Consider the following 17,388-nt stretch of genomic DNA (forward strand, 5'->3'; position numbering starts at 1 on the left):
TTTAGTAAATAGTTTGGCATGTTGATTGAGGGAATTATTTGTTTAGTAGAGTGATGGTGTTTGGGAAGAAACTGTTCTTGTGGCTAGTTTTTCTGGTGTGCAGTGCTTTGTAGTGTCGTTTTGAGGGTAGGAATTGAAACAGTTAGCAAAAGCTTTATATAGAACTTTCTGAAATATTACAAAGTAGTTATCTAAAAAGAAACTAGCAGGCAGAATTGCAAGCGTCACCCTACAACAAAGTTAGTTTGATGGCATTGTAGCTGTTGGGATTGTGTCTTTCAATTTCTCAAGAGAAAGGATAAAGAGGTCCGCATTCCAACTCTGTGACAGGCTTCTGAAATTACTTCTACATTGCAAAGTTCCACAAATTTGTACAACTCCATCGGTCTGAATTTTGAACTGGATAATTGGTAGGAATAACTAAATATTTTTGGTAGGAAGTTCACCTTTTTCTGGGCCATTTATTAAGAAAGATCTTTCAAAGGTACTGGATTAGAAGCTAGTAATCAGGGGTCTCCAAATTTGGCAACTTTAAAGACTTCAACTCCCAGAATTCCTCAGCCAGCATGGGAAAGTCTTAAAGTTGCCAGGTTTGGAGACCTCTGAGCTAGTTGATCTCAGGTTATTTCAAAAACCAACACAACTTTTTAAAACAGAATTACAAAAACAAAGTACTGAGATTTTTGGAAATCAGGTACGCCTGATTATTTCATTTTTACCACCAGTTGATGATAATCTATTCCTATTTTCTTACAGATGCTCCCTGGCTTCCACCATTTTGATATACTATGGATAAAAACAGTTCTGATAGCTTCCCTTACCCCTTGTGTCCTCCAAAGAAGCACAACCTCTTGCAGCCCACGCCAGCGTGGAAAAAGCATTTGTTAGTCAGAAATAATATGTAGCATAGTCAAATGCTCGTGGATGGCACAGGATTGGGAAGTTTGCTGCAGCTCCTACATCCTCCAAGCTCAAGATTCTACTCTCCACTAAAATGCATTTTTCCTTTAAACCTGCCCTCAGCTAAAGAATGTCAACAAATGCAGCGAGCACTACAGTGAAACTCTTTATGGGTGAAGCAAAGAATCATGCATTGCACATATTTAGATGAAGTCCACTTGAGAGCACTCAGAAAGTGTGATAAAATGCTTCTCTCTGTTGCCACAGAGTTCAGTGTCATCTAGTGAATCTGCAGAACAAAAGACAATGGTAACAAACATGGGGGGAAACTCAAAAGAAAACATTTTAACTGCTTTGGATGGGAGGCTTATTGATAAGGGCTCTTTCACGGTTACAGGGAAATTTTATTGACAGTAACTTCTACTGGGAAATACATCCACGACTCAGATTTGGACAGTCTCCCAGCTATGAAGCCAATTAAAATTATGTAAAACCAGAAAGTCAGAATCTGTTCACTCTGGAAACTAACTTCCCCAAACATAAGAAGAAAATAGGACAGAAGGTCAACTTTGGGTTCCAGTTATTTTAACCAAAAGGAAAACAAAACAAGGGCAGTCTTCTCATAGACAGAAAACACAATTTTATCTAGATCTGTGGATACCACCTGTTAGAACAGAACACCCAACACAAATAAGTTCAATAGATAAGAAGCCAAAGAATAAACAAAGGGACACAAAAGATTACATGCCACATGCCATCAAATGATCTGCTAATAAATCCCAGAAGGAAATTTCAAAACAGGGCTTTGTTTACAACAGCAGCTATAATGAATAAAAGGGAAAAGCTAATGCCATTCAAGATTCCAGAGTGAAAAGGTTCCTCACCTCCGTTGGCTGGCTGCATGTGTTCAGCTGGAGGGGTACTGCTAAGCTGCCATATTGTTTTCACCCTTTTTGATCCTTGACCGCTGCTGATTTCCACTCTCCATATTTGAGGATGAGCACTGTAAAAAAAAGAAAAAGAAAAAAAGAATTGATAATATTAAAGAGGTGCATATATTTGGAAAGTTCTGTGGTAAAACTTAAGGGTTTCCTGCAGGTAGCCAGATCTTAAGACTATCTCTGAATGTTGCAGCTACAAAGGAAAGCAGAGACTCTTGAGGCCTAACAGAGAGACCGAAGCCTTACAGCAATTCTTTGAAACTATTGTTTGGAACTAGACTCTCTCACTTAGCATCTGAATTCACTTGCCTGAATGGATTAAATAGGAATTGCATGAGAATTTGTTTTAATATTGTTCTGTGCTGACAGTGAAGGCTGGAATGAGGAGCTCTGTTCTTCAATGGTTCTCCTTCCCCAATGGCTGCTTCCAGTCAAATGAGACAGTGAGGAAAGGTCAAGCTGTCAGCCACCCCATTAAGTGGGGCTCAGTTTTCTCCCCATTACTACCGTATATACTCGAATATAAGCCGATCCGAGTATAAGCCGAGGTCCCCAATTTTACCCCAAAAACTGGGGTAAACTGGGGACTCGAGTATAAGCGAGGTGGAAATGAGGCACCTACCGGTTGAAACCTTCCTCCCTCAGCTGAGAAGGCTGGCGGCTCCCCGCCCGCCCTCTCACTGCACCGCAGGGCTTCCCGCCGTCCGGTAAAATGTGAAAAAAAGAAAAAACTCGAGTATAAGCCGTATATACTCAGTATAAGCCGAGGCTTTAAAAAACAAAACTCGAGTATAAGCCGTATAGACCAGTATAAGCCGAGGGCGTTTTCAGCACAAAAACGTGCTGAAAACTCGCTTATACTCAGTTTTCTCCCCATTACTAGTTGTCAGGCGCAAAGAATCAGAACAACTCTGTGAAAAGGCCAGCATTGATTGGTTATTGCTGATCACCTGTTTATCAGAATCTCACCAAACTGGTTGAATACCCCTGAGAAACCGGAGATAGTCTTTCATAATCTGGCCTCTGTTGTTTCCTCTCCTGGAGCGATTCCATGGTGGAATGTCTTTTTACTCCCTCCTTCTCCCTTGGCAAGTAGTTCCCCCACAATAATTCCCCCACAGATGGATTACTGTAGTATGTTCTAAGTGGGACTGTTCTGGAAGATCAACTGGAAACCTCAGCTAGTACAACATGCAGTGGCCCAGATAATCATGGGCACATTATGGTTTGTTACCCACCCCATTATAATGGGAGCTGCACTGGCAGCCTATTACAGTGTTTCCCCGAAATAAGACCCTGTATTTTTTTGAACCCTGAAATAAGCGCTCTGGCTTATTGCCATGCACTCAAAAGCCCGAAGGGGCTTATTATCAGAGGATGTCGTATTTTGGGGGAAACAGGGTAACTTCTGACTGCAACTCGGGATGCTGGTTGTCACCTCTGAAGTCCTACATGACATTACAAATGTCATCTTTCCTCAAAGCCAAAGTTTCAACTACTGCCCAGGTTTCCCTGACAAGGAAGCTTCTATGCCATTTATTATTGCTTCTCTGCCAATTGATGGATGGCCCTTAACTCCCTGAGGACTTAACTTACTTTTGATAAAATTCCTTCACCAAACATGTCCTGACTGGTAGCTGAAATGCATGCTTTTCATTCAAAGGATTTTCTTTATAGTAATTGATACAAGACCTACAAAAACAAAAATATTTTCACTCAACCAATTCCTAGAAAAAATATTAGAAAACCTATACAGATTACAATGTAAATGAAAACCAGTGGCAACTTCAGATTTCTGTTCAATACATACAATCATATTATATATATACACACACACATAAACACACACTGCGTAAACAAAGGGATAGAATCAAGATCACGTGAAGTATTAATACCACTTTATAATGCCTTGGTAAGACCACACTTGGAATACTGCATTCAGTTTTGGTCGCCGCGATGTAAAAAAGATGCTGGGACTCTAGAAAGAGTGCAGAGAAGAGCAACAAAGATGATTAGGGGACTGGAGGCTAAAACGTATGAAGAACGGTTGCAGGAACTGGGTATGTCTAGTTTAATAAAAAGAAGGACTAGGGGAGACACTATAGCAGTGTTCCAATATCTCAGGGGTTGCCACAAAGAGGGAGTCGGGCTGTTCTCCAAAGCACCTGAGGGTAGAACAAGAAGCAATGGGTGGAAACTGATCGAGGAAAGAAGCAACTTAGAACTAAGGAGAAATTTCCTGACAGTTAGAACAAGTAATAAGTGGAACAAATTGCCTGCAGAAGTTGTGAATGCTCCAACACTGGAAATTTTTAAGAAAATGTTGGATAACCATCCGTCTGAAATGGTGTAGGGTTTCCTGCCTGGGCAGGGGGTTGGACTAGAAGGCCTCCAAGGTCCCTTCCAACTTTGTATTATTATTATTATTATTATTATTATTATTACACACACGATAGATAGATAGATAGATAGATAGATAGATAGATAGATAGATAGATAGATAGATAGATAGATAGATAGATAGATAGATACCATGATGAATAAACTTGGGACTGAACTGAAAAGCAAAAGACACTAATTATACCCAAGCTGAGAACTTGACCCACAAGGTATCCTATATAAGCCAAATAAGCAGATCAAAACAAGTGGGCAAAGCTAGGCCAAAACCTAAAGTTGATTTCATTTTTCATATGCAATACATACAATCATTTTCCAGTCATATCAAATACATTTCTATTCTATATTAAAGTTTTCATTTTTGTAAGAAATAGGGATACACAAGTCTCAAAGTATTTGTTCTGTGACAATTTTTTAAAAATTGGTTTTCTATTAAATACATTTCTTAGTGCTTAATGAACATCGTGTTGTCTGGGTAATTTATTTGTTCTGTGACAATTGAGAAGTCTTTTAAGTTTGAAAGACACATTTTCAGGGATTGTTCTGAACTTTAAACCCTTGCAAAAAATGGATCTCACATCCAGACTTTCAATTTCAATGTCTATTCCCCACTCAACACTCCTTGGAGATAGTTTTTAAATAGTATACATCAGGGAGAGCTCTCTCTTCAAAAATAAATTGTGTTGTGACTTTAGGGACATAATGGGAAGAATAAGGTTTCTTCCCTTGCCTCTTGATTTAATACAAAGATAGGAATGGAAGATGAAGGTAAGAACGAAATGCCACTCCTAAAGGATCAAAACAATTCAGTAACTATTAATTTATGGGTGTTCCCCATACTGCTGAAATATCCCTTTAGCCTTCCTTCTCCCAATGCAGAAAGAAGGTAGAAGCTGCACACTTTTTGCACAATTATATGAAACAAAACCACCCCTAACATCACATTTATTCAAGGGAACCCTCTTGTTAAGAGGAAGTTGCTGGCAAGCAATTACTGTGTCAGAAAGATGAGGTTCTCATGTTCTAGTTTGATAAGATCCAAGCAGTTGTCCACAATTTCCAACATATGGTGTAGTTTCTGGATACGATGAACCTGTTCCTGAAGATCTACTGAAGTGGACATGAAGTAATCCTTTAAAAGAGATAACAGAGAACAAGCATCAGGAGCTATTGACAGCATCCCTCGTCATAACCTTGCTTTCCTAAGAATTGGGTAAATAACAATTATGTAGACAGCCTCAGTTGCAAAAATCCAGTAAGAATCTCCCCAATGCTCTCCATGCCAGACATCTGTCGCTATTCAACTCTCAAGTAGAGGTAGTCCTCGGCTTATAGCCATTTGTTTAGCAACCGTTGACACTTGCAGGGTCCCAGAATCATGTGATTGTTATTTGCGGCCTTCCTCACTGGCTTCCAACAAGCAGTCAGTGGGGAAACCTGGATTTACTTAACAACATGTGATTCACTTAATAACGGTGGCAAAAAAGGTCATAAACGGTGCTGAAAAAGTGACTTATGAACAACCGATTTTCCACTTTTAACCACAGCATCTCTGCGGTCATGTGATCAAGATGGCAATAGCATTAGCACTTAAGACTTATACGCCGCTTCATAGTACTTTACAAGTGCCCCCTCTAAGCGGTTTACAGAGTCAGCATGTTGCCCTCAACAATCTGGGTCCTCAGTTTACCAACCTCGGAAGGATGGAAGGCTGAGTCAACCTTGAGCCTGGTGAGATTCAAACCGCCAAATTGCAGGCAGCCGGTGATCAGCAGTAGTAGTCTGCAGTACTGCACTTTAACCACTGCCCCACCGCGGCTCATCACTTGGCAAAATCCAGGCACTTGGCAACCAGCCTGTTTATGACACTTGCAGGGTCCCAGAATCATGTGACTGTTATTTGCGGCCTTCCTCACTGGCTTCCAACGAGCAGTCAGTGGGGAAACCTGTATTTACTTAACAACATGTGATTCACTTAATAACTGTGGCAAAAAAGGTCATAAAATCAGATGTGACTCATTTAACAACCCCTCTGCTTAGCAATGGAAATTCTGGTCCCAGTTGTGTTTGTTGACTACTTATATAGTATTATTTCAGGGGTGTTAAACTCACATCGTCATGTTGTCACCACATGACGTATTGTGACTCTTCCCCCCTTCGCTAAAATGGGCGTGTGCGATACGTGACACATCTGGCCTGTGGACCGCGAGTTTGACACCCTTTTACTATTTGGAAAGTGAAGACTATGACTTACCAAATGAGTCCGTATGGCAAATTCTTTGCCTGAAACACAAAATAATAATTTGTATCACAATTTCATACAAAATAAATGCTAAAAGCTGCAATGAAAGCCTTGATTTATTACAAAATTAGAAAACCAAAAGCTGGAGAGAATGAGATTTGCTTCCATGTTTGCATTATTGGGACCATCTGAGAAACTGAAAGAAAAACTGGAGTTAGGAGGCAGCCAAAGAATTTTACCTTCCATAGTTCAGAGGAAAACATAAATCATTTGCACACAACTACCCAAAATGGATGGATACCCAACATACCCACAAAATAGCTGATATAGTCTCTCTTCATTTTATCCACACCTATTTCTACAAGCATTTGAACGGGAGAATCTCCTTCAAGAGAAACTGTTTCCACCTTTCCATGATAAGATTGCTTGATCAATTTGCTCAGTAAACTGCTACTTTCTTGATGAATCTACAAAGAGAACAAATGTTTTATGTAAGTCCTCCTACTCTTTATAGTATATATCCTGAAATATCTCAAAATAACCATTTAAATAAATCTAATTCCAAATACCACATAAATTACACATTTTAAGTGTGCAAAATAAGCCTCCTGCTCCCATCATTCAACCAAAATATAGTTGCCAACCATCATCCCGTCTCATGTTAAACTCAGTTTGGAAAAGAATCACAAAATGAGACCAGAATATTTGAGACTCCCTAATGCACAGGGCACAGATTAAATCAGGATAAAAAATAATCCGAAACACAGAGACTGAATCATGGAACACTGGGGGATTAGAAGATGGAAAGAGGGAAGGAATGAGTTATCCTGCCCAAGCCTCAGAAGAAAATCCCCTGAAAGAGGGAAGGAAAGATTATTGTCTGGGGAAATGCAAGACATCGGATTAAAAACACTTCTACAAGCTGGGGTGTTAATCACATAGTTGTGGCTGCCATCTTGACCACCTAGTAGATATATCTGCTGTAAAGATCAGCAGGAAGAAAAAGGAAAACAAGTACTTTTTAGTACCACACCCTAACATTATTTCTAGCAATTAAGTACATATATTTGGCCAGGTAAGACTATTTGACTGGATTGATATCTCCTGCCAAGCCACATTTTATTTAACTATGGTTTGGGAAATAAATTTGCAGTTTCTTAACAGGTATAGACCTAAGCCAGAATTAAAGAAACTATATACTCTTGTGTCATAACAGGCTGCTTCTCTGGCAACCAAAGGATCTGAATTCTGTTAACTGCTCAGTGAAATATTATTAAGAAGATTTGAGGATGGAGGACCCATTAACCTCTATCAAGCAATCCCAAATCAAGGAGTTCCCAATTTATACCGTATTTCTAATTTTTTTTAAAAAACAAACAAGCATGTGCAGGACACGCCTTCTCCCCCCAGCCCCATGTGGCTCTCCAGCCCCCCACCTTTCCTGAAGGGAAGGCTAAAGCTGCCCTCTCTTCACAAAACTTTCTGAAGGTAGCACAGCTTTAGCTATGTGTAGGAAACCTTTGCCAGAGTGGCTGGATCTGAAAATGAGAAAGCAAATGCAGCGAGGTGCTGGGCACAAGAGGTGAAAGGTTGGTGGGCGAGAAGGTGGATGGGTAAATGAATGCTTGCTGAGGCTTTCTGGGCATGGCAGCAGCTGAAGAACTGTGCAGTTCTGGGGACGGTTGCCACACCAGAAGGCAGGATAGCCAAAAGAGCAGAGATGGGGGGGGGGGCTCTGTGGTCATAAGGGCAACTGGGCTGCCAAGTGCTTGAATTCTGATCACGTGACATGGAGGTGCTGCAATTTGGGGCACAGGTCGTTAAGCCCATTTTTCAGTGCCATCCTAATTTCAAAAATGGTCATAAGTCAAGGAACACCTATAACTGCATTCAGCTTAGGTTTTGATTTGGTTCTGCCCAGTTCTTTGTCCCAATCTTGGCCCCTGGTTTTAGGGAGTGCATCCCTTTGCACCTCACATCAACTCCTGGTTTGAAAAGGCAGGGCACGCTGAAATACAGGATGGCTCTTTCCTGCATTCCAGGTTTGTTACTCCGACTCACCCATGTCTGCAGTTCTCCATGCTGAAGGGCTCTTATTACCAACGAAAAACACTTCACCAGTTCCTCATGCGAAGCAACATCTTGTGGGAGAAAAGTCAAGTATTAATTAAATAAAGCAGTAACCTAACTCAATGTAGACCAGATGAATTAATAGAAATCCTTCCCTGGTCCCCATAAAGACCGAGCATCTCACAATGTTTTGAGAGACAGAACCTAGAAATGTACATACTTCTCCATATATTACACCACAGCAGTTCAAGGAAATCAAGGTCTCCGCGCTGACTAAAAAGCGTTTTCATGGAACCAATGACTGCAGCAGTGTTATCCTGGAGAATCAATAAAGGGAAAATGAATTTCAAATTTCAAATTTCAAAATAAAACTGGAATAACTATTTTAGTTATTTAAATGTCACAGTTCAAAGAAACTTTACAACCATGTATTTACATTAATAAGATAGAATTTTAAAGGTTCAAAATAACAAAGTGCATTAAAAAGCTATGAAGGTGGCAGGAAATATAACCCTCTTTTGTCATCAACTCTCCAAGAAAGGGTGATTGACACTTCTAATATAACTTCTCCCATTTCTAGTTAAGTTTAGAGGCGTTGAATAACTGAATGGCCACTGAACGAAGCAGTTGCTAAACAACAACTATTTGTATCAAGTTCGGAAATAGCAAAACTCACTGAAAGCTTCAATATTGAAACAGTCTTCAGTTTGCATCCAAGGTAAAATATTATGTCAATCTAGTGTTCTGAGGGAATATTTTTCATTATCTTACCAAATACCTCAGTATCATCTTCATTTTGTCCATCTACTACATCTTTTAAATCTAAAAGAAAAAAAGAATGGCCATCAGCTTTAATGTAATGGAACACACATTTTGTTCTCATGCAACTTTGGCTGGAAGGAACATTTCCTGAACGCATCAATTCATAATGACATGGCACACTTGCATCCATCCCACGTATTGGCTCACATGTGGTGTTTTCCACTTGGGATTAGTGCGCTGTGTAAATCCAGCCACTCTAAATTTATTCAGCAGACCAAGTGTGCAATGCAAACTCAGCCATTACACATATTTCAGTTAAGACTTCCAAGGGAATTATTTCCAAAATGCTCAGCATTACCTTTCAAAAGTTTCTCTACTAGTTCAACCGCAGACTTTCTTTCCAGGGCCTTCGGCCATTTTATTACTCCATTCTTCAAGGTCTCAGCCAAACTCTAACACCATCATCCAAAAACAAACAAGTCTAAAGTCATGGCGTGATACAATACAGTGCAACATATAATGTCATACATGGCTATTTAATACAGGCTGCTTCCTCAGAAGAAGACTGATCCAATTACGGGGTCTTATGTCTTCAGAAGAATATATTACACATACTTATGTGCCCAGATACACACATACAAAATAAAAATGCTGCTGAAATTATCAGGACGTTTAAGTGTTAATGCATTAAAAACATTCATTTAAAGCATGTTTAACAATTCTACCTTGATTCCATTTCAAAGAGGACTGTTGAGTAAACCTTGCAATCATCCCTGCTGTTACTCAGCTAAGCATTATTTTCCAACTGGGAAATAATGTCGCAATACTCACCAAGAGAAACTGCAATTCCCTGTTTGGCTCATATACAGAACTCAAGGGGCTCCCAGAGGTCATCTGAAGTGCCTGAAATTTTCAAAAATAAAATGATTCATATCTCTATCTATCTATCAGTATGTGATCCCCTATATATGGGGTCTAGGTCTAGAAAGAATGAATCATTTACTTATATTCATTATTTCTTGAATTGCCTGTTTTGAGATTCAAATGTTGTACAAGATCATTTACACACTTCCTCCTTTACCCTGTTCACAATTAAATGTTTATTAAATTAGCAGCAACATTTCAGCATCTATTATTATCACAGTATTGAAACTGTTGATTTCCTTACCAGCAGAGCAGCAGATGAGAGGGGAGGGGTCTGCAGCATCGTTTTTACACCCTCCCAAGCAAAATCTGCGTATATATTTCTCTCCAATGGAATAAGAGAATCCTCCTGAGTCAAGGAATCCAGTGAAGGGGATTCGAGAAATTCATAACGGGCAAAGCCTGTGATTGTCAGCTACGACACAAAAGAGTTTACAGCTATAGCCAGCCATGCTGAACGACTGTAGCCATGAAAACATCACATTTTATAAATTACCTTAAAATCAGATTAAGACTACAGTAATAAAAACTCCCTAAAAGCCGCACTGAAAACAAAGGCCTCTCTCTGCATTCAGTATATAATGATTCAGCATATATTAAATTTAAAGTTATCGTGCTATGTAATAAAGCACTATATACTAAACTTAAGAAAATTTTCAGTTGAGGTTTGTTTCATTTTTAAAATTTTTTTGGTTGTGAATAAAAATCAAAATAAACATACATCTGAAGCATGATGTCTCATTCTATGATTTTCTTTCAGTTCTTCCAAGCCAATAGAATAATTATTATTTGAAACGGGACCTAGGGAAAAAAACTGAATTAAATGAGGGCTAATAATTAATTATCGAAACTTGATAAAAAGCTTTGATTTCATTTTTAAAATCTTCTAATATTAATTCTATTATTCCTATCAGCAGCTAAAATGTAAAGAATACCGTAATTGTAATTAGCAACTAATAACATACCTCAATTAATCTGTATGCTTGAAGTAGCAGAGAAAAACATATATTCAAAGAGATATTTCTAGAGGCTACTCTAATAATAATAATAATAATAATAATTTAATTATTATTATATAATTTAATTTGTATAATTTGTATAACGCCCTTCTCCTGAAGGACTCAGGGCGGTTTACAGCCAGGTAAAAATAGCATACATAAATATAATACAATAAAATCAGAATTAAAAAATTTATTCAAATTGGCTGATAATTAATATAAAATACATAACAATCTAAAACTCCATTAAAATCCAACTAAAACCCATTTTACGCCACGCCCGCGCGGAAGAATAAATAGGTCTTCAGCTAACGGTGGAAGGTTACATACTATTACATACAGTTTTAGCCCACAACTTCAAAAAAAATACTTTGTCTGAATCAATTTGCTAAAACAGGTTTCATTTTAGAAGAAGTATATATCCTGGATTCTTTTTTAAAAAACCATTAGTGGATTTTTCCATTTCTTCTACTCATTGCTGATGGAACCTCCCACCACAAGCCAAAACCGTACCAAATGGCTTTTTCAAAAGGCAATTGGACTTTGTTTTTCCTTGAAGATGTTTCACTCCTTATCCAAGAAGCTTCTTCAGTCTTCTTTCCTTCTGTCTTCAAGGAAAAACATGGTTCATTTGCCTTTTGAAAAGCACCTATTGGACAACCATGACTTGGGTAACTAAAATTCTCCCATAGACACTTACCATTACAATTAATAGTGTGAAGCCTGATTCCCGAAAGGCTATTTCCACTCCTCAAAGGTTCTGCTCCAAGCCAAATAGTCTGTTTTGGGTCAGAAGGTTCACATCGTACCCAGAGTGGAGGAAGCTGCACTGCATGGCTTATTTGTAAATGTTTCATGTTTGGATTTTGAGACATTGTGTAGAGAGAAATCAAGTGCCTATCAATGGTGCAAAGACATTACCAGTATATCAGATCATTAATTACAAAGTATTTGCTGTATTTTTTTAACCTTTATTTTTTTGTATCTATATTCCAAAACAGTTAACATCAATTAAAAAAGAAAGGTAATCCCAATTCCATTAGGTATGTGAATGCTTACTATACACACACAAACAAAAGGAATCTTATAATTTTCTCTCTTTGAGGAATTATAGGTACAAAATTCTACTCACTTGAATATTAAAAGTTGATAACATTTTGTAGAAATTAATATATGTTGAATTATAGCTGTTCTGCTACGCAGTAAACTTACTGGTAGTTTTTGCTTTTGGAAGAATACATATTCTAAAGGATAAAGATTAAAATATTCACATAAACACACATACCTTGCTCTTGAAAGGGCTAGAGGAGATGGTGATAAATTCTCTTTCGGGAAAACTTCGGAAACTGAAGGTTCACCATTTTGCCCTTCTTCCAGACTGCTGCTTTCTTCGTTTGATCTCTGCAAAAAAGCAGCTGTGCTAGAAAATTTGCTAAGTTCCAGAAAGGTGGAACATATAGAAAGAGTCAACTTACATACCAACTTACCATTTTCTGTATAATAAAAAACACTCCATTTTGGTCCCAAAGCTTTTCTAGGGGATTTGTATGGCCTTCACTGATCAAATGGACTTGTAGGTCAGTCTGGTAAAAAAAAACAAAAAAACACCAAGTTGCTTCCACAGTATGGTACTTTTCTCAATCTAAATTTAAAAATAATCTGATTTACAACACCATACCCTTATGCACTGAAAGTATGGAAGGCAAATTTATAGCAATTTGCATTCATGCACATCCTTTCCTTTGCAGCCTAATCTTACTTCAAAGTAGCAGATGTCAGAATTTCAGATCAGATTTTTCAGTAACTTTCTATAGTCTGGGATCTCCTTAGAGGACAGAGGATAAAAGACTGTGTGAAGAATTAAGATGCTTTTCTACCAGACTATATAAGAGTTTTAATGTTGATACATGCATAACTTGGCAATCATGCTTTATAGCAGACTCCAGGACTTATGAAAAGTCCTTCCCTAGCAAAATAAAATTTAAAGAAAACAATCACAAAGCTATATAAAAATAACACAAACCAAGCTACAGACAAGAGAGAAAATAAATCTATATTTCCTTTCATAGAATGTATTCAAATTAATTTGTATCAACAGTCCAAATTTGCAATTTGAATTATACAAATTTTCTGTTAAGATGACTTGTCATTTTTATTATTTATTATACTTATATCCTATGTTTCCCTCTGGAGTACATATACTACCTCTCCAAACTAATCCTTACAAGAAGGAACATTTCACCGACTTAAAAAATAAAAATAAATTAAATTTCATTCAGCACTATATATTTTCCTCTTGTAGAATCTAGATCTAACATTAAACTATTTTAAAACTTAGCATTTCTAAATTTCATTACCTTTTCCTGTAAACTAATACTATGTTTAAAACACTTAATAAACATACCTCAAAAGTAGAAGGGCCAGTTATATTATTCTGCTTTCCTTCTTCATATACTCTGAAATATAAATAATGATTTACTTATTTTTTCTGAATGCTGGAAACAGATCTCAAGAGCAAAATGAAATTAATCCTGGTAGAATTTTCAGAATATAACCACCACTAAAATGCTGTTTAACGAGATGTGCCTATACTTTTAAAGTCAATCTATCATGAGGCAACCTAGAAAATAAGAAAATTCCATCCATCACCTTCCTGCTTATTATAAGCACAGAGAAAAATACAAGACAATTCTATATCATTCTCTTGACTATAGTATAAGCAAAATGGCAACTTCATGAGCACAGAAGAAAAGAAAGAGGTACCCATAACAGAGCTCTCAATAGTTCTCATTTAGCAACCACGTTGGGACCAGCAACAAATGAAACAACTGTGCTTATGCTCTTACTTTAGGTTCCTTTGCTTTACAGACCTGTAAAAAGTGATAAATATGATTGGTTGAAAAATTTTATCACAGTTGTACAGTAACTGTGGTCACTAAACAAGTCAGTCACCAAATGAGGACTACCAATAAAGTATACAGGTTCCAGCCAATATTCACAATGCATCTTGTAAACTACTACAGTTCTAATATCTGTCTGTCTATAGATAGACAAATATTAGATTTGCCTAATTCTTCCGATAACGTAACAACTTTCCACATGTCTGCGGCTTCTGAAATGCATATTGGATGAGACCAGGTGAACCAGATCCTTTACTGGGCTTCCTAAGGCTGAAAACTGAAATCTGAACCCTTTCTTTCTCCTTCCTTCCTTCAATTCCTCTCTCCCTCCCTCCCTTCCTTCACCCCCCCTCCAACTTTGTATGCTCCCCTTCTCCCCTACAGGGTGACTGGTAAGTTTAATTTTAAGACTCACAAGGAATCAAAGTCAAAGGAAGCAGCTCATTCTGTTGGGGGGTGGGGGGTTGAGTCAAGGTTGACTCCTGGTGACTGTCTGGACTAGTCCCTGCAGTTTTCTTAGCAAGATTTTTGAAAATGGCTTCCTTCTGCTTTCTTCCTCAGGTTGAGAGAGAGTAACTGGTGCAAGTTCACCAGCTGGATTTTTCTGAGATGTTTATAAAACTTCCCAGTCTAGCCTATTGCCCTAGGATTTCTTGGGAGTGTCCCATCCAAGTACTAGCCAAGACTAACCCCACATTTTTATACAAGAACGATCAACTATTTTTTCATTCATTCAAACCTTTTAGGATGCATATTTGGCCTGTGTGAGTATTTTCTTTAATTGGTTACACTGTGTAAATCTTTCCTTAGATAGTTTTGCCAAGGTATATATTATAGTTTTTCAAAGCACAGCCAAAGTTGTAATTTGAACTTAATGAAATGTGCACGAAGGGGGCATCCCCCAAAGCGGATAAATCTAGAAGCAAACGTAAGAAAATGGAAAAACAACTGATTTGAATTGATATAACTAAATGCAATTAATTACACAATTAATTATAGAGTTTAGTACTTATTCTAATGGTATTATTTGCTATTATTTATTGTGAATACATGTGGTGTAAAAAATTCTCCAAAACTACATGAGCAGCTTCCATTAAAATCCAACCAATGTATTCATAAATTATTGGAAGCTCATACACAACCCCCCTCCAGCCTTTCTAAATGGGAATTGAATACAGGTAGACCTAGACTTCCAACAATTTGTTTAGGGACCATTCAAAGTTAAAATGGAACTGAAAAAGATGACTTATGACCTTTTTTTCACACTTGTAGCATCCCCATGATCACATGATCAAAATCTGATTGCTTGGCAACTTCATATTTATATTTATATAAATATGCTTCATATTTATCTTTGCAGTGTCCTCAGGTTATGTGATCACCATTTACAACCTTCTGACAAGAAATGGGGAAGTCAGATTCACTTAGCAACCATGTTACTAACTTAATGATGACTATGATCATCATTTATCACATATAACGTTTATGAACACTGAGAACTTATGCACCAAAAGACAAATTCCTTGTGCGTCCAATCACACTTGGCCAATAAAGTATTCTATTCTATTCTATTCTATTCTATTCTATTCTATTCTATTCTATTCTATTCTCAACTGTTATAAAATGGGGCAAAGCTCACTTAACAACTCTCTTTCTCTAGCAATGGAAATCTTGGGCACATCTGTGGTCATAAATCAAGGACTACCTGTATAACTCTCTTCTGGTACATTAAAAATATGATTTGGCAGCAATTTTCGAAGAGCCTCTGCACCACATAAGGCTTTGTGTTGCATTGGGTCCTTCCCATTGCATTATACACCTGAAAAATCAGTGGAGATATTGTCAGTCAAATGATGTTTACATACAGGTAGTCCTCGTCAACAGTCAAATGATGTTTACATACAGGTAGTCCTCGACGTATGACCACAATGGAGCCCAAACTTTTTATTGGTAATTGAGACAGTTAAGTTTTGCACCATTTTACAACTTTTATTGCCACAGTTGTTAAGTGAATCACTACAATTATTAAGTTACTAAATTATCTTATATATGATTGACAAATAAATAAATAAAATCTGGCTTCTCCATTGACTTTGCTTGTCAGAAGGTCGCAAAAGGGGATCACATGACTCCCCAGGGCACTGCAACGGTCATAAGTATGAACCAGTTGTCAAATATCTGAATTTTGATGACATGACCATGGAGATGCTGCAAGGGTCATCAGTGTGAAAAATAGCCACTTTTTTCAGTGCTGTTGTAACTTCGAATGGTCACTAAATGAATTGTTGTAAAACTACCTGTATTACCAGTAGTATTTACCAAGAGCTGGAGAGAAACCATCATGGTCTTCTTTAATTGGTCACACCGTAAATCTTTCCTTAGTTTTGCCAAGGTATATATTACATTTTTTTCACAGCCTCCACGAATTTCAACCCATTCCAGTATTTTCATGCCCAGCCTTGAACAGGACAGGGCCTGGGTTCAAATCTTCCCTCAAGAATTAAGCCATGAATGGCAACACCAGTCCAGGAATGGAATGGGTTGTAAAAATTACAAAATAACTAAATATGGGTCATATCAGTTTACTTGATTTTTAGTTAGTTAGTTGTATGAGGCAAAAGAGCCCCCAGCAGAAACCTAAATGCAATTATCTGAATGGCAGACTTTATCAGCAAGAGAATAAAAATAAACTAAATCATAATAATCGTCCTATTACTGCATTGCAAGGCTAGTAAGGCTCCCTCCTGGTGTGTTTTTTCCCTCTCTATTTTTATAATTATCCCTTAAACTGGAGCTTCGTGAACCTCAGCTCTACCTTTCAAGCCTACCTCGCTGGGTTGTTGTGAGGATAAAGCGGACAGCTAAAAACCCTAATTTTTTTTGAACAGCTCCAAGATTAGAGGAGGAGGACGGGCCCACTTACTGCAGGAGGAAGCTGTGGAAGCGGAGGATCTCCTCCTGTCGCCGCCGCGAAGCCATCCGAGCCCCGCCGCCTCAGAGACGGTCAGCTACCCGGGAGCCGCACGCATGCGCAGTCGCTTTATGTAGCTCGAACTTGCGCGCCAGAACTACTTTCCATCACCCGTGGACTCTTGAGGAATCCCTCCGCCGAAGAGAGACGCCTCCCAGATCATTTCTCTTCCCCCCCCCTCCACAGATAATCCCGACGTCTCCTGAGGAAACTTTAAACGGAGAATGCGGCTGGAAAAGATTTTTCCCTTCATCTTCGCTAGACGAGGACATCAGAACGGAAA

At 38.1% G+C, this 17,388-nt stretch overlaps 1 protein-coding gene across 3 annotated transcripts; it reads right to left on the minus strand.

The window, feature by feature from the left end:
• Positions 1-1,053: 1,053 nt before the first annotated feature.
• ZWILCH (zwilch kinetochore protein) lies at positions 1,054-17,259 on the minus strand. Of its 3 annotated transcripts, XM_058156784.1 has the most exons (19): positions 17,058-17,176; positions 14,874-15,050; positions 13,639-13,690; positions 12,722-12,817; positions 12,520-12,635; positions 11,935-12,131; positions 10,958-11,037; positions 10,481-10,651; positions 10,144-10,215; positions 9,671-9,764; positions 9,329-9,372; positions 8,771-8,867; positions 8,542-8,621; positions 6,791-6,947; positions 6,493-6,521; positions 5,234-5,370; positions 3,438-3,533; positions 1,785-1,903; positions 1,054-1,189 (listed from the first exon to the last, which is right to left on the minus strand). In XM_058156784.1, exons 2-19 carry the CDS (start codon positions 14,885-14,887, stop codon positions 1,104-1,106), a joined length of 1,737 nt encoding a protein of 578 aa, XP_058012767.1. In that variant the 5' UTR covers positions 14,888-15,050; positions 17,058-17,176; the 3' UTR covers positions 1,054-1,103. The 3 variants fall into 3 exon arrangements, with proteins under 3 accessions (XP_058012767.1, XP_058012766.1, XP_058012768.1); XM_058156783.1 differs by lacking the exon at positions 14,874-15,050 and having other exon boundaries at positions 17,058-17,259; XM_058156785.1 differs by lacking the exons at positions 13,639-13,690; positions 14,874-15,050; positions 17,058-17,176 and adding an exon at positions 12,913-13,047.
• Between the last annotated feature and the right edge of the window lie 129 nt (positions 17,260-17,388).

This window comes from Ahaetulla prasina, chromosome 13, assembly GCF_028640845.1.
Source record: "Ahaetulla prasina isolate Xishuangbanna chromosome 13, ASM2864084v1, whole genome shotgun sequence".
Classification (NCBI taxonomy): domain Eukaryota; kingdom Metazoa; phylum Chordata; class Lepidosauria; order Squamata; family Colubridae; genus Ahaetulla; species Ahaetulla prasina.